General features: G+C 35.9%; 1 protein-coding gene across 7 annotated transcripts in view; it reads left to right on the top strand.

Annotated features, from left to right (window-relative positions):
* Positions 1 to 27459, top strand: part of LOC136838530 (uncharacterized) — a 63441-nt gene that overhangs the window by 33308 nt on the left and 2674 nt on the right. For 3 of the 7 annotated variants that reach the window (XM_067103621.1, XM_067103619.1, XM_067103624.1), the window contains 2 exons: positions 20310 to 20966; positions 26569 to 26661. In XM_067103621.1, the coding sequence (XP_066959722.1) occupies positions 20849 to 20966; positions 26569 to 26661 (211 nt within the window). In that variant the 5' untranslated portion in view covers positions 20310 to 20848. Of the gene's footprint in view, positions 1 to 6479; positions 6542 to 17965; positions 18314 to 20309; positions 20967 to 26568; positions 26662 to 27459 lie in introns of those variants that run through there. The other 4 variants (XM_067103626.1, XM_067103623.1, XM_067103620.1 and 1 more) reach the window with 4 other exon arrangements.

The raw sequence follows: 27459 nt of genomic DNA, 5'->3' as shown, positions 1-27459 counted from the left end.
AAGCTTGATCATATTGAACGCTTGTATTGGAAAGAAATTTGCAGATAAAAACTTGATAACACTGAACGCTTATATTGGAAAGGAGTTTGTCGAATCGTAAACAGCAAATATTTGGAGGATAGGAATTGATTCGCTACGAAATGAGTTATAGGAGAAAGATTCATACAAGAATCATGCACGAATTTTTTTTGGAAAGTGTATTGCAGTTTGTTTAATAGCAGAGAAACGAATTACATTAAATATTTATTGAACACAAGGGTATTAAGAGAGAGGAGCGGTTTACTCTTGACTGGTCAGCAAATGATTGGCAGTGCATTCTTTCGTCTTATTTTCTGCCCTCTTCAAACAATTTTTTAATATTGCAACTGCGGGGGTTTCCTCCTATTACACCTTTCAAACCTTTTTACTCTCAATATCCGTTTCAGCTCTGAATGAACTCATATGTCCTAGCGCATGGCCTTTGGCCTAAATTCTCTCTCTCTCTCTCTCTCTCTCTCTCTCTCTCTCTCTCTCTCTCTCTCTCTCTCTCTCTCTCTCTCTCTCTCTCTCTCTGTAAAATAATATTTGCATTTATATGAAGATACTTAACAAAAGAAAATAGAAGAAATGGATACAAAAAATATTATAATAGTAATAATACAGTTCTTGCAGAAAAGTTGAAAAAGAATGATCGAAAGTAGAGAAAAGTAACAGCAAAGTTTATAAGTAATGAAATGATAGTTAATTTATTACAAATTTGTAAAAAAAAAAGAAAGATCAGATAATTAAGATGATAAAAGGATCGTATCGTACATGTGATTTTGGTTGATGAATTTGAACTTTTTCTATAGAAAAATAATGAATACATTCATTGCATATGTATCAATGAATGAGCAGGGTACAAATTGCAGAGATGTAGCAATAAAAAATTAATAAGCCTGTTGAAAAACGTAAAAACAGAGTAACAAGATATTCATTGGAAAAGTTTCATACGAAAGAGTGAAAAAGGAATAAACAAGCAAAACGCCAAATAATTCCTTTTTAGGAGTTCGTTTTAAGAACACTCGTGAAGAGAGAGAGCTAAAGAGAATATGAATCCTAATTATTTCAAGGTTGCAGTAGGGCGGCAGTTAGCACTTGCAACAAGTGCAGTGCCGTGAGATCAATACAGTGTTTCGATGTTCAGGGAGTCTTGAGGTACACAAAGTGTTGCCATGTTGACTGTCATAAATTATTTTGCCTCAACAAAACACGCAGTAAGTGCCAGGTCCTGGTAACATAAAGGTCGGGATAGACGCCCCGCAAGTAGAAGATAGGAAAGATCGACAATATATTTATGTGGATGAATAGAAGCCCCGCAGGTAAAAGATAGGAAAGATCGATAATATATTTATGTGGATAGACAGAAGATAGGAAAGAACGATAGTATATTTATGAGGGTAGGTAGACGCCCCGCAAGTAGAAGATAGGAAAGAATGATAGTATATTTATGAGGATAGATAGACGCCCCGCAAATGGTAGGTAAGAAAGATGGATATTTATGAGGATGGATAGACGACCCGCAAATAGAAGATAGGAAAGATCGATATTTATGAGGATAGATGCCCCGCAAATAGAAGGTAGGGAAGATCGATAGTATATTTATGAGGATAGATAGACGGCCTGCAAATAGAAGATAGGAAAGATCGATAGTATATTTATGAGGATAGATAGACACCCCGCAAATAGAAGGTAGGAAAGATTGATAGTATATTTATGAGGATAGATAGACGGCCTGCAAATAGAAGATAGGAAAGATCGATAGTATATTTATGAGGAACAATAGACGCCCTGCAAATAGAAGATAGGAAAGATAGATAGTATATTTATGAGGAAAGATAGACGCCCCGCAAATGGAAGATAGAAAAGATCGATAGTATATTTATGAGGAACAATAGACGTCCCGCAAAAAGAAGATAGGAAAGATCGATAGTATATTTATGAGGAAAGATAGACGCCCCGCAAATAGAAGATAGGAAAGATCGATAGTGTATTTATGAGGATAGATAGACGGCCTGCAAATAGAAGATAGGAAAGATCGATAGTATATTTATGAGGAGCAATAGACGCCCCGCAAATAGAAGATAGGAAAGATCGATAGTATATTTATGAGGAACAATAGATGCCCCGCAAATAGAAGATAGGAAAGATCGATAGTATATTTATGAGGAAAGATAGACGCCCCGCAAATAGAAGATAGGAAAGGTCGATAGTATATTTATGAGGAACAATAGACGCCCCGCAAATAGAAGATAGGAAAGATCGATAGTATATTTATGAGGAAAGATAGACGGCCTGCAAATAGAAGATAGGAAAGATCGATAGTATATTTATGAGGAAAGATAGACGCCCCGCAAATAGAAGATAGGAAAGATCGATAGTATATTTATGAGGAAAGATAGACGCCCCGCAAATAGAAGGTAGGAAAGATCGATAGTATATTTATGAGGAAAGATAGACGCCCCGCAAATAGAAGATAGGAAAGATCGATAGTATATTTATGAGGATAGATAGACGGCCTGCAAATAGAAGATAGGAAAGATCGATAGTATATTTATGAGGAAAGATAGACCCCCGCAAATAGAAGGTAGGAAAGATCGATAGTATATTTATGAGGAAAGATAGACGCCCCGCAAATAGAGGGTAGGAAAGATCGATAGTATATTTATGAGGAAAGATAGACCCCCGCAAATAGAAGATAGGAAAGATCGATAGTATATTTATGAGGAAAGATAGACGGCCTGCAAATAGAAGATAGGAAAGATCGATAGTATATTTATGAGGAAAGATAGACGCCCGCAAATAGAAGGTAGGAAAGATCGATAGTATATTTATGAGGAAAGATAGACCCCCGCAAATAGAAGATAGGAAAGATCGATAGTATATTTATGAGGATAGATAGACGGCCTGCAAATAGAAGATAGGAAAGATCGATAGTATATTTATGAGGAAAGATAGACGCCCCGCAAATAGAAGGTAGGAAAGATCGATAGTATATTTATGAGGAAAGATAGACCCCCGCAAATAGAAGATAGGAAAGATCGATAGTATATTTATGAGGATAGATAGACGGCCTGCAAATAGAAGATAGGAAAGATCGATAGTATATTTATGAGGAACAATAGACGCCCCGCAAATAGAAGATAGGAAAGATCGATAGTATATTTATGAGGAAAGATAGACGCCCCGCAAATAGAAGATAGGAAAGGTCGATAGTATATTTATGAGGAACAATAGACGCCCCGCAAATAGAAGATAGGAAAGATCGATAGTATATTTATGAGGAAAGATAGACCCCCGCAAATAGAAGATAGGAAAGATCGATAGTATATTTATGAGGAAAGATAGACGGCCTGCAAATAGAAGATAGGAAAGATCGATAGTATATTTATGAGGAGCAATAGACGCCCCGCAAATAGAAGATAGGAAAGATCGATAGTATATTTATGAGGAAAGATAGACGCCCCGCAAATAGAAGGTAGGAAAGATCGATAGTATATTTATGAGGAAAGATAGACGCCCCGCAAATAGAAGATAGGAAAGATCGATAGTATATTTATGAGGAAAGATAGACGGCCTGCAAATAGAAGATAGGAAAGATCGATAGTATATTTATGAGGAACAATAGACGCCCCGCAAATAGAAGGTAGGAAAGATCGATAGTATATTTATGAGGAAAGATAGACGCCCCGCAAATAGAAGGTAGGAAAGATCGATAGTATATTTATGAGGAAAGATAGACGCCCCGCAAATAGAAGGTAGGAAAGATCGATAGTATATTTATGAGGAAAGATAGACGCCCCGCAAATAGAAGGTAGGAAAGATCGATAGTATATTTATGAGGAAAGATAGACCCCCGCAAATAGAAGATAGGAAAGATCGATAGTATATTTATGAGGAGCAATAGACGCCCCGCAAATAGAAGGTAGGAAAGAACGATAGTATATTTATGAGGAAAGATAGACGCCCCGCAAATAGAAGGTAGGAAAGATCGATAGTATATTTATGAGGAAAGATAGACGGCCTGCAAATAGAAGGTAGGAAAGATCGATAGTATATTTATGAGGAAAGATAGACCCCCGCAAATAGAAGGTAGGAAAGATCGATAGTATATTTATGAGGATAGATAGACGGCCTGCAAATAGAAGATAGGAAAGATCGATAGTATATTTATGAGGAAAGATAGACGCCTCGCAAATAGAAGGTAGGAAAGATCGGTAGTATATTTATGAGGATAGATAGACGCCTCGCAGATAGAAGATAGGAAAGATCGAGATTTATGAGGAAAGATAGACGTCCCGCAATTAGAAGATAGGAAAGATCGATATTAATGAAGATAGATAGACGCCTCGGAAGTAGAAGATAGGAAAGATCGACAGTATGTTGATGAGGATAGATAGACGGCCTGCAAATAGAAGATAGGAAAGATCGATAGTATATACTGTATTATGAGGATAGATAGACGGCCCGCAAATAGAAGATAGGAAAGATCGATAGTATATTTATGAAGATAGGTAGACGCCCCGCAAATAGAATATAGGAAAGATCGATGGATATTTATGAGGATAGATAGACGCCCCGCAAATAGAAGATAGGAAAGATCGATGTATATTTGTGAGGATAGATAGACGCCCCGCAAATAGAAGATAGGAAAGATCGATGTATATTTGTGAGGATAGATAGACGCCCCGCAAATAGAAGATAGGAATGATCGATAGTATATATATAAGGATAGATAGACGCCCCGCAAATAGAAGATAGGAAAGATCGATAGTATATTTATGAGGATAGGTAGACTCCCCGCAAACTCGGCGTGCGTAATATATAGGGAGAAGGTCCACCATTAATATAATCTACCCGTTATGGTAAGAGATGTTATCTTGCGAGACTTTACGTAACCCGCTGAACGTGGAGTATCATATCTCTCTCTCTCTCTCTCTCTCTCTCTCTCTCTTTTGCTAGTTTATATCCTAATTGTGACCAACACGTCATATTTGATCTTGGTTAAATTATTTCTGATCTTAATCACATTTTTTTTTGAAAGATTTGATACTGCAGTAACTTTAATAAATTTTTTTGGAAAGATTTGATACTGCAGTAACTTCAGTGAATTTTTTTTTAGAAAGTTTTGATACTGCTGTAACTCCAGTACATTTTTTTTTTAGAAAGATTTGATATTGCAGTTGCTTTAATAAATTTTGTTAGAAGGATTTAATACTGCAGTAACTTCAATAAATATTTTAGAAAGGTTTGATACTGCAGTAACTTCAGTAAATTTTTTAAAGAAAGATTTGATACTGCAGTATCTTCAATGATTTTTTTTCGAATGATTTGATGCTGCAGTAACTTCAGTAATTATTTTTGGAAAGATTTGATGCTGCATTAGCTTCAATAAATTATTTTAGAGAGATCTGATACTGCAGTAACTTCAGTAAAAATTTTAAAGAAAGATTTGATACTGCAGTAACTTCAATAATTTTTTTTCGAAAGATTTGATGCTGCAGTAACTTCAATAAATTATTTTAGAAAGATCTAATACTGCAGTAACTTCAATAAATTTAACACCTGCATTGTAACCGTACATTCTATAAGAAAACCTTGATAGCCGTTAAAAGTAGTTATCTTAGCAAAAATGAAAGCATGAAGCATGCCAAAATCGCAATATAAACGATATTAATATTATTTAAGTTTGGTATTGGAATTCGAATGCAGAGTTTAGGCCAAAGGCCAAGCACTGGGACCTATTAGGTCATTCAGCGCTGGAAATGAAATTGAGAGTAGATAGGTTTGAACACTGTAATAGGGGGAAAACCTCGCAGTTGCGCTATGAAATAATCGTTAGGAGAGGGTGGGTAGGCCTAGCAAGATGGAAGAAAGATAATATGAATGGAGGTAGAGTAAAAGGAATGAAAGTGGTTGCAGCTAGGTGCCGAAGGGACGCTGCAAAGAACCTTCAGTAGTGCCTACAGTGTGCCCCGTGAAGTGCACTGACGGCGCTACCCAACTACGGGGATTGGAATGAGGAGAGTGAGACATAGTAAGAAAATAAATGGGAGGACACAATAAAACAGCGATAGAGAGGTATAAGTTAAATACATTTAGAAGGAAAATTGTTTCCCATCCTTTCCTGTCAGGATTGTTTGGTCTTTAAGTGATTGTAAATCGTGACCGTATTTTGTAATCATGGAAATAAATGACTTTGACATTTATTTTGCAAACGACTGAAACTTCAAGCCCCCATTTTTTTTTTTTTTCAAAGATTTTCTGTTCATCTGTAGTTTTATGAATATTTTTCTTCTATCAGTGCAGTTAGAGAGAGAGAGAAAGATTTATCACTGAACTGAGAAAAAAATCCTTTTGTCTGAAGATGTTTTATCTATATTTGACATATAAAAGATTACCATAGTAATCTTATCTAATCGTTCTTCGTGCCGATGTTCACCTAGATTTCTCTTTCACAGTTAGTGTCAGACTTCACTGACTCTTGTGTCCCCATAGATGAGTGAATTTCTAAGCTATTCAGGTCTGTTACAGAAATTTTATTATTTTTTTTTAATTAATGAGAAGGGAATAATTTGGTCCTGATTTTATCATCCCAGTTGTCAGATAGTTTATAGAATCCGGGAGACTGACTTAAGCGAACGTTTTCAAGTCACAGATTGCCATTATATGCAGTGTATGTTATCAATGAAGTGTCTTTTTCGTTTTCTTGATGCCATCACAATTTGGAATCCATTTGTATCGTCTGCAGTGATACCATGATTCACGTTTCACGGAATGCAACGGTCGAAGCCGTAATGATGCGAGTGATGTAAAAGCTTGTGACTAATAAAGGTGTTCTGTGATTGGCTGCCGAACCTGGCGGTTAAGCCTGGGTTTGGCAGCAAACCTCGTAGCTTATAGGGTTCCCCCTTCAAAAGAGGTCTGTATTAAGTAATGGGTGCTTAAAAGGGTACTTTACAAGTGGTAAATACAAATTTAAAATAGTTTTTTTTACAAATGAATCTGCGACTGTTCCCCATCCTTACTAGGCTGAAGCCATTTGGGATCCTCTTACGTGATAGTTTACAAGTGATATAAGAATATCGCTGATTTTCAATGGAATGTGTGGCTGTCCCAGTCTTATTAGGTTGGAGCTGTTCGCGGTATTGATAGTTTACTACGTTGCAAAATGATAAAATTAATATAATTGCCATGTATGATTATACGGTGTGAATATTGTAACTTCTACATTCATACTAGTTGAATACTTTTTGGGACGCTGATAAAAAGCTACGTTGCAGTGAACAATAAGATTTGTAGAAAAGCGGTAACATAAACAGGATATTATAATAAAGATATATTATCCTTACTAGGTGTAGAGCTTTTCAGGATGCTGATAAAGCACTGGGTTGGTATTTGCACGAGAAGAGGTCTGTTATAGCTCAAGTTTACAAAGATTGACAAGGAACTGTCATTTTCCAGATAGGCCAGTTTCAGCCTGCCAGTCGAGACCCAGTCCTCAATGTCCATAAAGTAGTATTTTGAATTTGAACACTTTGTCTTTACATTTAATGACAGGGTAGGGGCCTCTTGTATGGGGGAGTTAGAGGAAATTTGCTGGTGTCGTTTCTTTGTATTTTTGTGTATCTTTATGCATAGATGAAAATTTTCCAACAATATGTTGGAGTCTGAGAGCTCTTTGGTTTGGTATCATTGTAGGCTGGGGAAGAGCTCTCCCGTGACCCAGATGGTATCGCGGAATATAATTCCTGTGGGGAGGCATTGATCTTTTCTTTAGGGCCAGTGCATAGGCTTAACAGGACTCAGAGTAGTTGAGACTTACTGTCAGGGCTGTTGCACCTGGCAATAAGCTTGGCCTTTGAGGGATCGTTAGGTTCTGTCTGCCTTGCCATTGGTGATTGGTTTGTATGGGGTAGTGTGGTGGATATTCGAACCAATTAATTTGGCTAAGGCTGTTAAGCAGTTCCCTGGTGTAAGTGTATGCTGTCTGTTGCTGCCTCTGTCGTAGGTATTGCCTTCAGCCACTGCATAGATCTTTTTGTTGACATGAAGGTGTATCTGAACCAAATGGAAGGGGTTGGGGTCCGACTGTGTCACTGTGGAGATGGGTGAATCATCATATGGGTTGTAGAAATTTGCTGGTGCCTGACTGTGAGATAAGTTATTTTGTTATTTTTGTCACTTAAGACACAGTTTGGCACATGATTATACGTTTCACCATGCGAGATGAATGTCTGTATTATTCTTTTGGCTGTTGTCCTGCCAAATAGATAGTCTGTACACGAGAAAAAATATTTTTTCTGGAGGGATTTTGGCACAAGGGGTTGGAAGAGGCCTGTGCTGGTGTCACAGAGGATGATTCATCCCGTTTCACTGAAGGGGACGTCTTCCCATGTAGGTTTATAGAAGTGTGATAATCTCTTGTTGTATGTCTTGTATTTGGGCAGTGGCGGGTTTGTAGCAATTCATCCCTAGCTGGACTAAATGTTTTTTTCCTGGACAGTGCCTTTTCTTGCTAGGTATATGTCGTATGGTACACCCAGATTCGGTGACAAACGTAAGTTCCTGTTATTAGCAGGCGCAGTAAGCATCCTGGATTTCGATTAGTGTTGATGAGTGGTTAGTGATCTGCCAGGATGGCGAAAGGCGTATTAGTAGGTGTCTGAAATGACTGGTTCTCGGGTGTGTGGCGAGGTTTTCTCTGTTGAAGGTGCTATATTTCATCTTGGTGGGTGCAGTTTTCTGTTGAGAAAGCTAGAGGTTGGGTTGTCCTGTTGACTGACTGTCGTATAAGAGCACCCATGTCAATGTTGCTTGCAGCTGTTGTGAGTGTAAGTTTTGCCAGGGGGTTAGGGAATGTCAGAGTGATGGTGTCTGCCAGGGTGTCTTTGGTGGTGTTAAAGGTTGAAGGTGTTACAGTGGGTTGGGCTTCAGTTTAGAGTTGATGTTTCCGATTGTAAGGGGGCCATGGTGTATGCAAGTTATATATGAATCGGTGGAAGTAATTCACCATTCCCGTGAATTTTTGTAGCCCATTTATGGACGTAGTTGGGGTGTCTATGGAATCCAGAATTGAAAGGTATGAAGGTCATGGTGACCAACTATCCTTTAATGAGGTGAAATGTGTACGATAAATCCAGATGAAAGAAGAACGGCTTTTGCTGTTTGCAGTGTAAGAAGGACTGAAAGCGTGAGAAAATTGGAGATTCATAGAAATAGTAAAGAAAAAAGTGTAGGGTTTTTTTTATTATGAAATGGTCTTGTGAAAAGAATGAAAGACTATAGGCTTGTAAAGAAAGACAAAAGTGTAGCTTACAATTCAAAGTGTCGGCAGAAGGAAGATAGGAAGACCTAACCATTGCTAGATAGATGGAGTGGAAGAAGCACTCGCATGAAAGGGCTTCATTGTCCTAGAAACAAAACGGATTTGAATGGCGCCGTGTGTGTGTGTGTGTGTGTGTGTGTGTAGTGGGTTCACAATACAGCTGATAAACCTTTTTGGAGGTGCATGAAGCAGCAAATGATGTGGAAGTTTTCTAGCCATGGAGCAGTTGTCCACGATTCTTGAGATTATATAATATGGTTGTGGTAGTTACTGTTGTATTGTTTTTTGTTTTGTTTTAGGGGAAAGAGCTGCATGCATTTATATATATATATATATATATATATATATATATATATATATATATTATATATAGGCTATATATATATATATAAATATATATATATATATATATATATATATATATATATATATATATATATATATATATATATATATATATATATATATATATATATGTGTGTGTGTGTGTGTGTGTGTGTGTGTGTGTGTGTGTGTGTGTGTGTGCGTGTGTGTGTTAATGGACATAGGTCCAGAGCGTTTTAACTACTTGTCAAAACTGACTGAATTGTGAAAAACGTTGTTTGATCTGTTATTATTCACTTGAAGGTGACGGCTAAAATCATTATCTCTACTGATACAGTTTCAGGGTCATCATGTTGTAACAAATCTTATATTATATCATCATATTGTCTGTTTTCTACTTATGAAATCAGTATGTTTATTGAAAACTCTACTTAAAAATATTCTCCCTCAAGAATCGAGCGTAAGTACAAGAGTTCAGACTGCGTTATGCCCAAACAACTTATGTGCAGTATCCCATTAAAGCCCCTTACTTTTTTGTTTCTAGATTTTCCAAAAATGCCGAATTATTTAGCTGAGGGGTTATTTTTGAACGTGTAATGTGTAGTCATATCTAAGTAAATTTGATTTCATTTGAAGTAATGTAGCTGTTAAAGGGGAAGAGTTATTTTCAGTATTTTCACATTAGGTCACCCTCTTAAAGTGGGCGAAATTTAGATTGAACTGCAAAGCAAAAGAAAAGAAAGGCCCAAGAAAAGCATTTTATCCAACAAACGCAGTTTTTGTTCGGAAAACTAAATGAGAAAAAGAACTTCCTTTTTAGTTTTCTGTAAAAGAAAACTATTGTGACGGCTCGGTCTGTCCGTCCGCACCTTTTTTTGTCAACCTCAGATCTTAAAAACTACTGAGGCTAGAGGGCTGCAAATTGGTATCTTGATCATCCACCCTCCAATCATCAAACGTAACAAATTGCAACCGTCTAGCCTCATTAGTTTTTATTTTAAGTTTAAAGTTAGCCAATTCGTACTTCTGGCACCTATATAGGTACCAACAACACAGGCCACCACCGGACCGTGGCTGAGTTTCATGGGCCGCGGCTAAGAATTTCATGGGCCGTGGCTGAGTTCCATGGGCCGCGGTGTACAGAAAACTCGGTTGCACATTTTTTACTTGTTTTTTTTTTTTTTTTTTTTTAGCGGACTGGTAGATTCCTAAAATGTCCAAAATTTCTCGAACTGCTCTGTTTAAATAGCATTACTATTAAGGGGCAAGTCAATTTGAAATTTGAGTAGATGCTTTGGTATGGAAACCATATTAATTGAGAATTTGAGGTCCACAGGTCTACGATGACTTTGACGACCAAAAATTAGCCAAAAATCGAGAACAGCGTTATATATGGGTCGTCAAAGATAAGCATTCTAACACTAGGCAGTAGGGTCCACTGATAAGCTCTTATTTGGAGGGTCTTGATTACTCACTCCCAGAATGAGAGCAGCCAAATGTTTACAGTTCACCTGTGCACGTAGTAAACAGGCCCCTTAGGCGGGGAGTGCCGTCAGTGCACCTCATGCGATGCACTGTAGGTATTACCTAAGGTTCTCGGTAACGTCCCATCGGCCCCTGGCTGCAACCCCTTTCATTTCTTTTACTGTACTTCCGTTCATATTCTCCTTATTCCATCATACTTTCCGCCCACTCCTAACAATTGTTGCACACTGCAACTGCTTTGAGGTTTTCCTCCCGTTACACCTTGAGGACCTTTCCAACCCTCAATTTCCCTTTCAGCGTTGAATGACCTCATAGGTCCCAGCGCTTGGCCTTTGGCCTAAATCTTACGTTCCATTCCGTTGCCAACAGGAAGTTTCCAATCTGGAAAAAGTTCTGAATTCTCAACGTCCGTCGCTTGTTTCAACAGAAACTTAGTGGTTAATGTGACACAAAAAGTCTGTCAGGAATTACAGTTTTTTGCTGCGTTGGTGGTAGTTGGGAGAGCAGCAGAAACCCTTCGTTTTAAGCTCTTACAATCTGTGACAGTAGAAGATGTCTTTTTTATAGATTTACTGGATTATTTCTGTTGTGGAGAGATCGTGCCGAAACCCATTCACGGGGCCAGATACCGGCCTTAGGTGTGTGTGTGTGTGTGTGTGTGTGTGTGCGTCTTTCTCTTTGATGCGACAGTTAACCGTAAACAGAGATAAGAGGTCGTAGAGACGACAGGATCTTTTTATCAAAGCCGTTTAGATTAAGGCGCTTACCTCTTACGGTCGTTGTACGTAAGCCTTTGTATCCATACTTCTGTTTGAGAATGAGGCTTATGGTGTGAATTACTGCATAGATTTTTAATAATTGTAACAACAGTTTTACAGTATATACATAAACCAATCGTCACAAGCACAGTGACTATATATATATATATATATATATATATATATATATATATATATATATATATATATATATATATATATATATATATATATATATATATATATGTGTTTATATTATTTGTATATATATATATACATATATATATATATATTTTTTTTTAAAATACAGATGCTGAAAGTTCTTGCAGTCTAGTGGTTAAGACAGTTCAGGTTACTCCCCAGATTGAAGTAACCATCATTTCTCCTCCTTGAATGTTATTCAGCATTATATGTATATTGCAAGAATCAGGCAATTGAAAAATAATAAACGCTTCTATGGTAATAACGTAACTGATATGGAGAACAAATTCATACTGATGTGTGTATAAATATAATATATATATATATATATATATATATATATATATATATATATATATATATATATAATATATATGTGTGTCTGCGTATTTAAATTCAATATTTACATTTACATCATTGTTGAGTTTTAATTTAGTGACTCAGGTGATTATGACATCATTGTGAATTTTTTCACCATTTTATTAAATTGACAATTTTTTCACCATATTACTGACTCAGGTGATTTGACATCACTGAATTTTTCACCATTTTAGTGACTCAGGTGATTATGACATCATTGTGGAATTTTCCACCATTTTATTGACTCAGGTGATTATGACATCAGTGTGGAATTTTTTCACCATTTTATTGACTCAGGTGATTATGACATCACTGTGGAATTGTTTCACCATTTTATTGACTCGGGTGATTATGACATCATTGTGGGATTTTTCACCATTTTATTGACTCTGGTGATTATGACATCATTGTGGAATTTTTCACCATTTTATTGACTCAGGTGATTATGACATCATTGTGGAATTTTTCACCATTTTAGTGATCAGGTGATTAGGACAATTTTATAAATACCGTTACTGCTATCATTTTGAAGGGGTTTAGAAAGCTTGACATATTAGCATTCAGTTTCCTTGCTACGCCGAAACCCAATTCATTGTCATCTCTCAAGGGACCCGAGTTCCACTCCGTTTTCTTCCGGATAATTTGACGAGAGTCATTAAGTAATGTTATTATTTGTAATTCTAACGCATTCCTCACAGCAACGGTGTTGGGTTTCTGAAGTAAAAGTGCTCACCAGAAAACTATTCTGGTCAGGAGGGTATGGATCCATACGTGAATGGCAGTCGTACTGACGCTAATGCTGTGTGGCCATAGTCACAGAGATTGCTGCAACAGCTTTCCAGCTGGTGTTATGTATCATCGAGGTCCATACAGAGGACCTGGCTCGTGTTAGATGGACACGTGCGCCTGTTTGTGGGTCCACTAACGAGGCATTGTCGGTGTAACCGGCAAACTATCAAGCTATCATGAACATTTTAACCGGTTCATAGTTTATACCCGTCTCAAACACTAGCGGGTCCAGAAAAATTTCATGGGGGTGGCGCACCAATTTTCATGTTATACATCCATACATATATATACAGTATGTATATTATTTCTATAAGATTTTCTATTTTTTTCCTATTTTTATATTTCTCATTTATGTTATTATTATCTAACTAAATCTTCAATATTATTATTTTGTCATTTTTCATTGGGGGGTCCACGTGCTCAAGTCGCCCCTCCCCCCGATCCGCTAGTGGTCTCAAATGACCCTGACGTATGGATGGAATTACAATACGTTTGGTGTAACCGTTTCGGAGTGAATGAGTCCAAATGTGGTTGTTAACATGCCTATGTAATGTACGTATCAAATGTCATTTGGTTTTAAAGGGAACTTGAAGGGAATGCAAGTCAGTGTTTTCATTATTTTATTTGTAGTGAAAATTGAGGGGAGTTTACTGAAGCTGAGGAGGGATGATTTGAATCTGGAAGGATTGATGTGAACATAATCAGGTTCAAATGTCTCTATAGAGTGGTATTTTAAGAGGATGTTTTGGACTGCCGTTTCTGTAAATAAAAAAAAAAGTTCCATTAAGATTTAAGGTTTTTTGAGGGCCAAAACAGTGATGCGTACCTGGTAGTTAGTTGGCTGGTAGGGGCCAGGGAACAATCAGGGCAAGAAGGATGGAGGCTAGCAACTTCATCCCCAAGTCTCGGTTAAGACTGGAATGCCATCACCTTCTGGAGCCACCCCGTCTAAAACAAGTAAAAAATGTGCCGAAGTTTCTTCTGCGCAATCGAGTTTTCTGTACGCGGATAATCAAGGCCACCAAAAATTGATCTATCTTTCGGTGGTCTCGTTATAATGCTGTATGAGCCGCTGCCCGTGAAACTTTAACCACGGCCCGGTGGTGACCTGTCCTATATTGTTGCCAGACGCACGATTATGGGTAACTTTAACCTTAAATAAAATAAAAACTATTAGGCTAGAAGGTTGCAATTTGGTATGTTTGATGATTGGAGGGTGGATAATCAACATAACAATTTGCAGCCCTCTAGCCTCAGTAGTTTTTAAGATCTGAGGGCAGACGGACAAAGCCGGTACAATAGTTTTCTTTTACAGAAAACTAAAAAAGGGTAATGAGATATGGCGAATAAAAATATTGTGGCAATGCCCTTTAGTTTTCTAAATACTTTCTGGATATTCCCTTGAATGGCAAGGGAAATGAACACATTATCTTTCCTAACCGGAAGTTAGTTAGAACTGAGGTGCAACGGGAATCCTTCGAAGTTTCTTTCCCTGGAAGCTAGGCGTGCGTACACACACACACACACACACATATTTACATACATGACATTTTTATCACACCGTGATTTATATACAATATGATATATATATATATATATAATATCAAATATGTATATATGACATTTTATCACACCGTGATTTATAACAATCATGAAGCTACTAAGTGATAAATGGAGCTTCATGATGCCCGTCCATTTATATATATGTATGTATATATATGCGCTGAATGACCTCATAGGTCCCAGTGCTTGGCGTTTTGATAAAGATTTTGTACTATCCGTATAGACATATGTATATATATATATATAACTATATGTATATATATATATATAGTTATATAATATATATATGTATATATATATATAATATATATATATATATATATATATATATAATATATATATATATATATATATATATATATATATATATATATATATATATATATGTATGTATGTATATCGATATAGGGCTTAAATGTAATTATCTAATTCTTAATTACCGTTATTGCAACCTAAGTAGTGCTCACTTAAAAGTGGTAAAAACAGGCTCAAGAGCTGAATGACCTCATAGGTCCCAGTGCTTGGCGTTTTGATAAAAATTTTGTATTGTCTTTATATAATATATGTATATATATATATTGTATAACTATATGTATATATACATATATATACGTATATATATACATATTGTTATATAATATGTATATGTATGTATGTATGTATGTATGTATGTCTATCCATATAGAGCTTAAATGTAATTCTCTAATTCTCACCTTACCGTTATTGCAACCTAAGTAGTGCTCACTGACAAGTGGTAAAAACAGGCTCAAGAGCTGAACGCTTATCTTTCCCTCTGACGGCTGTCTGATTTCAATACCCTATAAAGGGAATTCAGGTTGATAGAGGTTCCTTAGTGTCAGTGGACTGAGAAGCTAATGTTGTTGCACAAAGGGGCTCACCCACGATTCAGCTAGTAAATTATGAATATTGCGCTGATCGTTGTCTTGTCGTCTCTTAGAAGCCACACCCTGTTAGGGGAAACAGTTTATTGTTGAACAACACACACACACACACACACACACATACAATATTTCTGTTTGTGTGTGTTTTCATATATATAGATAGATAAATATATATATATATATATATATATATTAGTGGAGTAACCTCATTACTCTATAAGCCTACAGCAATCAGTCTATTTCATTAGGTTTGCTACCATGGTGAGGGTACATGTACCCCTCTGGCACCAACCCTATCCAAAGTGAAATGAGCCATATAGTTAAAAAAACTATTACTATATATATATATATATGTATATATATATATATATATATATATATATATATATATATATATATATATATATATATATATATATATATATATATATATATACATGGGAATGAACTACAACAGTCTTGACCATTATTCGAACCTATCCTCTTTATGGCTGAGTGGATAAAGTCACTGTTACCGATGTACTAATTCACTGCTTAAACAGGCACAGATTCAAATCCTGGCCAGGGTAGGTACACTTAATGTATATATTGCCTTTTACTGTATTTTATTCCTAAAGGAAAGTGAATTTGATATTAATGGACTATTGGGGGTTTAGCATTTGATATATATACAGTACATATGTGTGTGTGTTATTAAATGCGAAACCCCTAATAATTCATTAATATGAAATTCACTTTCCCGTAGGAGTAAAATACCAGTAAAGTGAAATATATACAAAGTGCAACTGCTCTGACCAGGAATTGAATCTGTGCCTAGCGCATCGGTGGCACTGACACTGTCCACTCAGCCACCAAGAGGACAGGTTTGCAACCTGGTCAGGATGGTGAATTTGTTAAACATAATTTTTTTTTTGGATGTAGTTCGTTCTTAAGGTAAAGTGTTTTCGTAATAATGGGGTGTTTGTGGCATAATTTTCAAAGCATTTAGATATCAAACCTTAAATAATCTTTTAATATTGAATTAATTTTCCCTTTAGAACGGCTTACGCTACAAAAGATTCAACTTTGATCAGTTTCCCTACTCTGACCAGGATTCGAACCTGTGCCTTTATGGGTTCGAACAAGGATGACGGTGACTGGCCCGTCTCGTCTGTCAAACGTAGTAAGTCACTGTCCTCTGATTAACATCCCGAAAAGGAGTAGGTTCGAATCATGGCCGGGGTAAGATTGCAGATCATATAATATTCCTTTTGGGTGTAAGTTATTCCAGTGGTAAAAAGAATTCGGTATAAATGAGTGATTTCTGAATAATGATGATAATAATGATAATAATTGAAAGTATAAAAATGCCATATATGGCAACAGAGTTATTATGAATGCAGTGTATGGTATTGTATTCTTCATTTTTATGAAGTGTATACATTGTTATCAATATTTCACCTTGACTTCGGAGCGAAGAAGAATACTGTCCCTGAAGGTAACACGACGTAACTATTATTATTATTATTATTATTATTATTATTATTATTATTATTATTATTATTATTATTATTATTATTATAGCTGTTGTTGTTGCTGCTGCACATGAAAGTAACGCAACATTATTATTATTGTTGTTGTTATTTTCCCTGAAGATAATGCAACGTTATTATTATTATTATTATTAAAAAATATTTTTTTCGAAGAATATTTCCATGGAGACATTTATATCATGAGTGATCAAAAGTTTGGTCTGCTAGAGAGAGAGAGAGAGAGAGAGAGAGAGAGAGAGAGAGAGATTTGAAGTCTGCAAGAATTCAAGATGAGAAACCATACGTGATTGTTGGAAAATAAAACAAATGAAGATATTGCTGACACGTTTACAATGTAAAATACTAGCCCCATTTACTGACACTTTTACAAGACGCAGTGATTTTTATTTATCTACTTTTCAGTGGCATCAATCCTATGATTTTTTTTTTATATAGCTGACACGTTTACAATGTAAAATACCCGCACAGTTGACTGATACTTTTACAAGACGCAGTGATTTTTATTTATCTACTTTTCAGTGGCATCTGTCCTATGATTTTTTTTTGTATAGCTGACACGTTTACAATGTAAAATACCCGCACAGTTGACTGATACTTTTACAAGACGCAGTGATTTTTATTTACCCACTTTTCAGTGGCATCTGTCTATGGTTTCCGGTCCCCGAACGAATATCGACTTGACAACGTCATTTGTTTTTACGCAATATATTTCGTAAGTTTTATCAGCAACCGGACGTGTTTGCGTTAGCGCCACTTTCACAGAGGGTGTGCTCCACTCGTAAAGAATGGTTTGGTTGGGAAGCTTTGGCGCCTAGAATTAGTTCGCTAACGTTGGCGTTAGAGGGCCCTTTACTATTCAAAGTAATATATTCCGAATACGACGCTTTATCAGTGCGTTGACTCGAGGATCTTAGGCGCACATGGTGCCAGAGTAACTTATTAGTGAATAATCTACACCTGTGTTTTTTTTATGTGAGAGTTATCGGTTCTGTGTGTAATAAATCAAGTATGCTGTTATTAACACGAGTGATTAGTCAATAGCCTGTACAATCGGTGAGTATGTTTTTATGGATTTTTGATAACTTTATCTAAAACACGAAAGTGAAAGTTACAAGTAGACATATTTGTATATTGAAATAAGTGACTGTCATTATCGGTATTCGGTGCATTTTCATAATGGTATAATTTTTACGCATCAGAAAAAGTGTGTAATTCAAATTTATTGTGAGCAAACACGCGAATTATATCAGAAAAAGCATAACCATTAGTTCGTGTATTACATAAAATATTGATGTTAAATGTCGAAGACGTTTACCTGAGAATTGCCTGTAAACAGCGAACACAGAGCACTTTAGTTCAGTAAATGTTTAAGACTGTTGGTATCACTGGTCACCTCTGGTTTTATTTTCCTCTGCATAAAGGGAAGTTACAACACTTGAATATAGCGATATTGATCATGATTGGATTCGCATCACATTTTTTTTTTTTAGGAAATTCGCACTATCCTTAGATGATTACTGACGTTGTTTAGAGTATGAAAGTGGAAAAATAATGTAATGAGAATATTGTCCTAAAGAATCCTCAGCAAGCAAGATCCTAGCCTGACCAAGCCTAGGGCACCCCTCACATCCCACCCCTACCTCTACCCATCCCCACCTCTACGAACTTGTTGCTATTCACCCCCGCTGGAGGGTAGTGCCGCCAGTGCACCTCACGTGGTGCAGTGTAGGCATTACTTAGAATCTAAGCACACTGGCGACTTTGTAGAGCCACAAGTGGCTGCGTTTTTGCGGGGGCATAAGTTCCCATTGTTTTCAGGCACTTGTGGCTGCGACTGTCTCTTTCATTCAGCTCTTTGCGGCATTTTAATGTACCTCTATTTTTTATATTATTCTTTCTTCCATCTGACTTCCCACTCTCTCTAACAATTGTTTCTTAGTGCAACTGCGAGGGTTTCCTTTTGTTCCACCCTTCAGACCCTCTTTCTGTCAGTTTCCCTTTCAGCGCTGAATGACCTCATAGGTCCGAGCACTAGGCCTTTGGCCTAAATTCTATATTCCTGTCCCTTGTTGCTATTCAAGATCTTTAGCATTTTGGTAAAAATCGCGTTAAGATCCGAACACACAACCCCCGGGCGAAGGCATGATGTCATTTTGTCATACGCAACTACCAGACTGATGACAGAAGTTTACTTTCTAATATAATGCCAGTATCTACAATTAGGTGATGCATGTGTTGGGAAGTAATTGGTTATAGGATGAATAAGATATGCTCTAGCCTGTAGGGGGGGTAGCCCCTTCAGTGTACCTCACGAGGTGCACTGTAGGCATTACTTAAGGTTCTTTGCAGCGCCCCTTCGGCCCTTAGCTGCAACCCCTTTCATTCTTGGTGCTGTACCTACCTTCGTATTCTCTTTCTTCCATCTTTCTTTCCTTCCTCCCCTTACAATTAATTCAGCTTAATTTTGTGCGGTGAAAAACCTCATAGCTCCCAGCGCTTGGCCTTTGGCTGAAATATTCTAGTGCAATTCCGATATGCTCTATTTGGAAACAGGTGACAAGTTTGAAATTCTCTCTCTCTCTCTCTCTCTCTCTCTCTCTCTCTCTCTCTCTCTCTCTCTCTCTCTCTCTCTCTCTCTTTTATTGTCGTGATGTGCTTTGGCTTTTCTTTCACCTATTTAGTAAAATAAGGTGAACGTGGAACGTTGATTCTCATTGACCTCTCTAGATATCTGCAGCAAAATGCTGAGGTCACCTGATTAACAATCTTAGTGAATTGCAGATTTCATCTCCATTCATAGGCAGTTGTAAAGAACTTTTGTTTTTATTTAGCCTTTACACTTTTTGATGTAGTAGCTTGTAGTCGGGACACACAGACTGCCAGGAAATTAAACAAGTTTTATTTTTTAATTAAACTTAAGTTTTTTTTTTTAATTTGTAAAGTGTGCAAATAAACTAGACTAAGATTGAATTTATGTATTAAAAATTTCGAAAAAGATGCTGAAAATAATCCAGAGATTTCTTTTAATGTTTCACTACTTATTTTTCAGGCAGGCATGACCCAAGGAGAGCTCTGAAATTGATAACACCCGACTGGGCGGATCGTTAAGAATGACTTCCTGAAGAGCACGTGTCATGAAGAGAGTGCCAAATGCTGATGCAACACGTGCCAAGAATACACTTTATTCCAAACAAGTGCCACAACTAATCAGCTCTGCAAGTGCTTCGTCGTTACCTTTGTAAACGTGGAGGAAGTTCCTTGCAGTCAGTCGTGGTCACATTTCCATTCTGTGCTACGTAAGAGTTTCATCTTCTCCTCACGAGGGCTTTCATTGTGGCCGTTGGAGAATTTCATTGGAGAAGAAAAAACTCACGCAAAATCGGAAAGATTGCAAATTGACTGATTGAGGACCACTTGGAAAAAGAAGGAACTATTTATTTAAATTTTCAATCCTCTGAGAGGGTTTCTATTGAAATAAGGAAACCTGATCCAAGAGCTTCAATGCCTGACAATACCTAGCAGCAACAGCAGCAGTAGTAGTAGCTGTAAGGCCGTGCCTTTGAAACGGCCCCTCCTACCCGCGGGAAGATGATGGCTGCTATGGCTGCAATCCATAGGTATAGAACGGCTCTTCTCACGTGTGCCTTGTTCTTCATGGTTTCGTACAACGCCTTCCTATATTTCTTCACCGCTTATCCTTTCAATGGTGAGTGTAATTAAACAGGTTTGACTCATTTCCTGCCGTAGTATTAATGCCTTATTTGTTTAAAGAGGGTTTTCGAGGTATTCCCAAATTATGTGACATTAAGTTCCTTAAAGACCATAGTAATATGAGCTAAGAAGACAGTATATAAATGTTAGTAATGTATACTTTAATTTGTTCATTATATTTCATGGCATAGGTACAGTCACTCAAAAATCTTTTGCAACATGTTCCAGAAGTTTTCGTTCACCTAACAGTAATTTGTTCTTTTGATATTTACAAGGAAATGTAATTTTCTTATTCGATTTTGGTTATTAATCATACGGTTGACAATATAAAAGAGAATGGTGAGTGAAAAATTCATATTACGAAAAATGACGAAACATTTTGAAAAATTTCACTTCAGATGATTGGGCAAAAGAGTCAAAGAAGAAACCATATTTCGAATCCAGATAAAAGCTTATTGACTAATAAAATGATATTGAATAACCATCAATGAAATTATTATATATAAATAAAGAAAGAAAGAATTCAACCATTATCGTTGTCAAAAACAAAAAAGAAAAAATCTCATAACGTCGTATGTTATCGTGTGACTCCACACTCAGGAAGGAAAAGTTTAAACTGTCTCGTCACTTGCACCGATAAGATGGGCAACAGACTAAGTCGCACCACAATCATTAGCTTGCATAAGACTAATGTTTCTATCGTAGATATTGCTCGGCAGCGTAGTGTAAATAAAACAACCATGTATAGAGGGATACAACAACAGAGAGAACGAGGAAACTTGATAAATTCATTGTAAAAACTGGACTGTTAAGGATCATCATCGGATGATCACTTGAGGAGCTCCGCCTAACTCCCCCCTGACAACCGATGTTGCTATAATATAAAGAGAGAACATAACGCTCTCCCTTCAAGTTGCTGCTCAAACCATCCGTAACAGGCTACATGAGACCAAGATATTATTTAATCATACTCCTGTCAAGAAACACTTCATATCAGAGAAACACAAAGAATAGAGGCTAGGGTTTGCGTTATAATATAATCCAGTGGCCGATGATTTCTGTATGAGTAATCTTTTGCGATGAGAGACATTCTCCACTGATGAGCATGGTAGTCTTCTTCACTGCTGGCATTTAGCATTAACTAAATTAATGTTGAACTTCTAGCTAATTTTAATTCTTTAGAAACTTAGATAATAAGAAATACAAAAATAGGCGTTATATATTCAATTAACTTCATAATAGGCATCAAAATGATAGGCCTAAGTAGCAATGAAAGAAATGAGAAATTATATATGATAACGACATTATATATATATATATATATATATATATATATATATATATATATATATATATATATATGTGTGTGTGTGTGTGTGTGTGTGTGTGTGTGTGTGTGTGTGTGTGTGTGTGCGATTATATTCTATGTATTACAAAAATAGACGTGATATCTGTTAGTCTAGTACAGTATATTTTATATTAAGTTTCACTAGTTCACAATATACATGGGATTAGTCATTCAAAAATTTAATTAATAATAATGTGAAGCAAATCTTTACAAAAGTCGTATTTGTTGATGTTAATAAGAATAATAGTTCAACCTATAACAGTCGTAGGCCTATGTCTACAAAGTTCACACATATGAAGGAGATAAAACAACGATAGTGATGGCAGTTAGAGATGAAAATATTAAAACATAAGAACAGCGATGACCTCTAAAGTATTATAGTAACATCCTTTAATTAAGTAGAATATGACAACAGTAAGCAGTATAAAAAAAAGCCCTGTTTAAGGGAAACTGCAGGTAATTTCTCGGACCCACCACTACAGTAGTGTTCAGTTGTTTCACGCGCTTACAACTGAGTTGCCAAATAGCGCCAGATGTCGCTATTATAAGCTGTTGTCCGAAAAGTTTTGAAGTATGTTGCAAAACTTTTTTGAGTGATTGTACATGTAGATCTATGGCTTGCAAATCAATTCATTATATCCACATATTTGATTAGAAAGTTTTTCAGTGGGAATCTGTAATATATATATATATATATATATATATATATATATATATATATATATATATATATATATATATATATATATATATATATATATATATATATATATATATATATATATTATATATATATATATTTTATCGCATACACAATTGTTCTGTGCATTAGTACAATTACTAACAGGACCTCATTCAAACTGGATGGTATCTGGCGGAGATATTTATTCAAAAAAGTTACAACCTTTCTAGGACAAACAGTCCTCATTTTGAATGAGGACTGTTTGTCCTAGAAAGTTTGTAACTTTTTTGAATAAATATCTCCGCTAGATACCATCCAGTTTGAATATATATATATATATATATATATATATATATATATATATATATATATATATATATATATATATGTATATATATATGCATCTAAGGTGGCTGAGAGATACAGTGGCAAGGGAACGTGTATTGTCCATCATGTCAAAGTCTTGGGGAAGGGTGAGAAAATACAATTACATTAATCTGAGGAATGCATTAGTGAAATTGAGCCTGGCAGACAGGATCATTTTGATAATGAATATATGCGGTCCAGGAGTGGATAAGAGTGAGTGTGAGAAAGCGTTCCTGAAAGATTATAAGTCTATGGTGTGTCTGGGTTTAGATATTGAGCAAGTGTAGAGGCGCTGGGTATCTTAAATGCAAAAGTAGATCATTGAAAAAGAAATGTTATGACTGGAGTGATAGAGTTTGGCTTAACTGGTGGCACGTAGTTGTAATGAAAAGGCGAATACTCATGAGTGTACTTGGGAAAGAGAAAGTGTTGAGAAAAAGAGTGTTTTAGAATATATTTCAGCACAGAACAGATGAATGAGCGATGCTGAATGCTATTGTAAGAAGAGAGGATAAGGTTCAAGACTTTGAAATCGAGAACATTATGTGCATGCGATATTCAGTAACGGATTCGCAAATGGACGCGGAAAAGATAAAGAAGCTGAAATTGGTGTGATTATGAACTGAAGACTTTTCATTTACTACCGCAAAGAAATGGAAATGATCATGAATGACCTCATAGGTCCCAGCGCTAGACCTTTGGATTAAATTCTATATTATATTCTATATTATATATTCTCGTGTGCATCCTGAATGTTATGGTTCATTACTTACCTCTTCCGCATCATTTATCCAGACCTTCCCTAAACAATCTGATCCATCCTTACACCAATACCATTCTTCCGTCATTCATTGCTCCATATTCCTGGTTTCTATTTCCCCACTTAAGTTACTCTTCTTCACGTTTACTCCCAACTTTCCTTATGCTCGCAAACACTCGAAGTCTTTTATCGGTTATCTGCAGTTTCTCTTCACTATCGCCAGTCAGTATGCTTATGTATGTATGTATGTATGTATGTATGTATGTATGTATGTATGTATGTATGTGTGTGTGTATGTGTATATATATATATATACATTCATATACACCTATATATGTATCATCATCATCATCATCCAAGTGCCATATCCCCAAGGACGTCGGCAATCATGGCTCGCCACTTCTCTCTATTTCCGGCTCTCTGCAGCAACTGAGCTGCAGACATTCTTCCTCCAGTCATTCTCACCAATCCGTCCATATATTTTTGTCTAGGTCTTCCTCTCGGCCTCCTTCCATTGATTTTACCAGTGAGAGAGAGAGATGTTCTAGTTCTTGTCTTTCACTATGTGACCCACAAACCTCATTTGTCTACCTCTCACTGAAGCCAAAGGTTCTCTCTCAGTGCCTACTCTCTCCAATACCTCCTCACTAGTTTTCCTTTCTGTCCACGATATTTTCAGCATCCTTCTCCAAAACCACATTTCTGCAGCCTGTAACCTCTCCTTGTCTGCCTTCCTCAAGGTCCAAGTTTCACAGCCATACAACAATACAGACCAAACAAAACATTTCACAAACCTCCTTAGATTCCTTAGATTCATTTATATATATATATATATATATATATATATATATATATATATATATATATATATATATATATATATATATTTTCAGTATTTCAGTATTTGCTTCTTCTCTTCTCAAACAGGAATGGCTTCCTAAAAAGAAAAGACTATGATCATTTCCAAATTCATACTTTGCTGATGAGCCCCCTGTTCAGAAAACTTCAATACCATTAGCCACATCATACACCAACGCAGAAGGCTCATCAGATGCACATCATACCCCCTTTCTATCACACACACACACACACACGCACACGGTAGCTTCTAGGATGTTGAGGTCCTTCCTTTCCAATGCCACTTTCTCACCATCTATACAACTCTTTACCAACGTATTATCCTCTTTTCTTTCTTCATGACCGCACCATCTGAAAACACTGATGTATCATTTCACGTATACAAACTTCTTATCACTCCTACGTATCTAAACATTTCTTAGATTTTATACTTCATCTCATGGCCAATGATTGCCAGTAGCAAAACCATTTTGTGTCGTCCTGATTTTCCATGTTTTGAATGTGATTCACATGTACTGATATTCTTGGATGTTTAATGTGCATTCACGGGCACAGTGTGTATTCACAACACACACACACACACACACACACACACACACACACACACACACACACACACACACACCTCTACACTCAGTTGTGAAACTCACTCACCAAGAATCTAGATAATAATTGTCGGGAAATTTTTATTTTTTCAGTAGCACAGGTGCTGCAAATTATTTTTAACGATTAGCAAATTGTTAATTTGTTAATTATCAATTTGTCAGTTAACAAGGAACCAGTTAACAAATCGACTTCAATCAGTGAACTGGACATTTGTTAAACAACAAGAACTATTACTCATACCCTTAGCGACACTGAAGGTTTTCGTAGAAAGATTTAGGAGTTTTTATATTTAGGAAAATTACCTTAGCGTTTTTATCGAATCAGTTTACCTTTTCCTAATTATTTAAATATAAATGAGTAAATAAAATCTGGCTTTAAACAACTGTTACATAGGAATACTTGGATTTGTATAAAAAAAATTGTAGAGCTTTGTTTTGCAAAACGTGTCCAATTGCCCGTTCTCTCACTGGAATGAAAACTAGGACTCCTCATTAGTAAGCAGTCATGCTACCTATATATATATATATATATATATATATATATATATATATATATATATATATATATATATATATATATATATATATATATATATATACATATACATATACATATATATATACATACATACATACATACATACATACATACATACATACATACATACATACATACATACATACATACATACATACATATATATATATATATATATATGTATATACACATATATAGATCTTGAGCTTGAGCCTGTAAATATACGCTCAGGTGGAAACTGGTGCACGTAAATTTGTGTAAACCTCTCTCTCTCTCTCTCTCTCTCTCTCTCTCTCTCTCTCTCTCTCTCTCTCTCTCTCTCTCTCTCTCTCTCTCTCTGTATAATAAAGACATACTGAAAATCTGAAAATACAGTATAGCTGGTCAACGATTTTTTTTTTGTGTAATATTCTTGTTATATATTTTTTTTATCATTTCAGTTCCAAGAAACTATATGGCCGACCCAATACCAACTCGAAGGGCCTTGGCCAGAGAGATTATGGAGGTACAGAGAGAAATTGAAGTCAGAACAGGTGAGGTGGGAGCGTTTTTATGGTGCTACTAAGACACGCCTGGATAATATTGCGTTTATGGTTCTTTTTGTTATATAAGGATGATTATATATAGAGAGAAATTGTTTGGTAAGAATACTACTTTTGGTAATTTTAATATTCAAGGTTTTTTTATGGTTTTCGTGGTCAAAAGCAGTTTTAAATAAGGTTTCTGTGAAAAGGACTTTAGTTTGAGTCTTATTCCTAATTGGTTGCTTCTGCTTCTTTTTTTTTTTGCCATATTCATGGCTGCTAGAAACATCTTTAATCCATTTCATGTTATTTATGATTTGGTAGGATTCACTGTAATAAAATTATTATTATTATTATTATTATTATTATTATTATTATTATTACATTTATTTCTGAATTCAGAATATAACACCTATTACAAGAGAAAATGATTATTATTATTATTATTATTATTATTATTATTATTATTATTATTAAAATTATTATTATTATTATTATTTCTAAATTGAGAATATAACGCCTATTACTAGAGAAATATATTTCACGACTTCAGTTGTCCAAAGTAAGAGAATTCCTCCGATTTTTCGTGGATGTGTTTGTAGCCACATATTTTTTCTTTCTTTTATTCTTCCAGTTTTTAGTTTTCTGTAAAAGAAAACTATTGTGACGGCTTTGTCTGTCCATCAACACTTTTTTCTGTCCGCCCTCAGATCTTAAAAACTACTGAGGCTAGAGGGCTGCAAATCGGAATGTTGATCATCCACCCTCCAATCACCGTACATACCAAATTGCAGCTCTCTAGCCTCA

This window comes from Macrobrachium rosenbergii, chromosome 5 (assembly GCF_040412425.1).
Source record: "Macrobrachium rosenbergii isolate ZJJX-2024 chromosome 5, ASM4041242v1, whole genome shotgun sequence".
Classification (NCBI taxonomy): domain Eukaryota; kingdom Metazoa; phylum Arthropoda; class Malacostraca; order Decapoda; family Palaemonidae; genus Macrobrachium; species Macrobrachium rosenbergii.
This window is presented reverse-complemented; position numbering and strand designations above follow the sequence as displayed.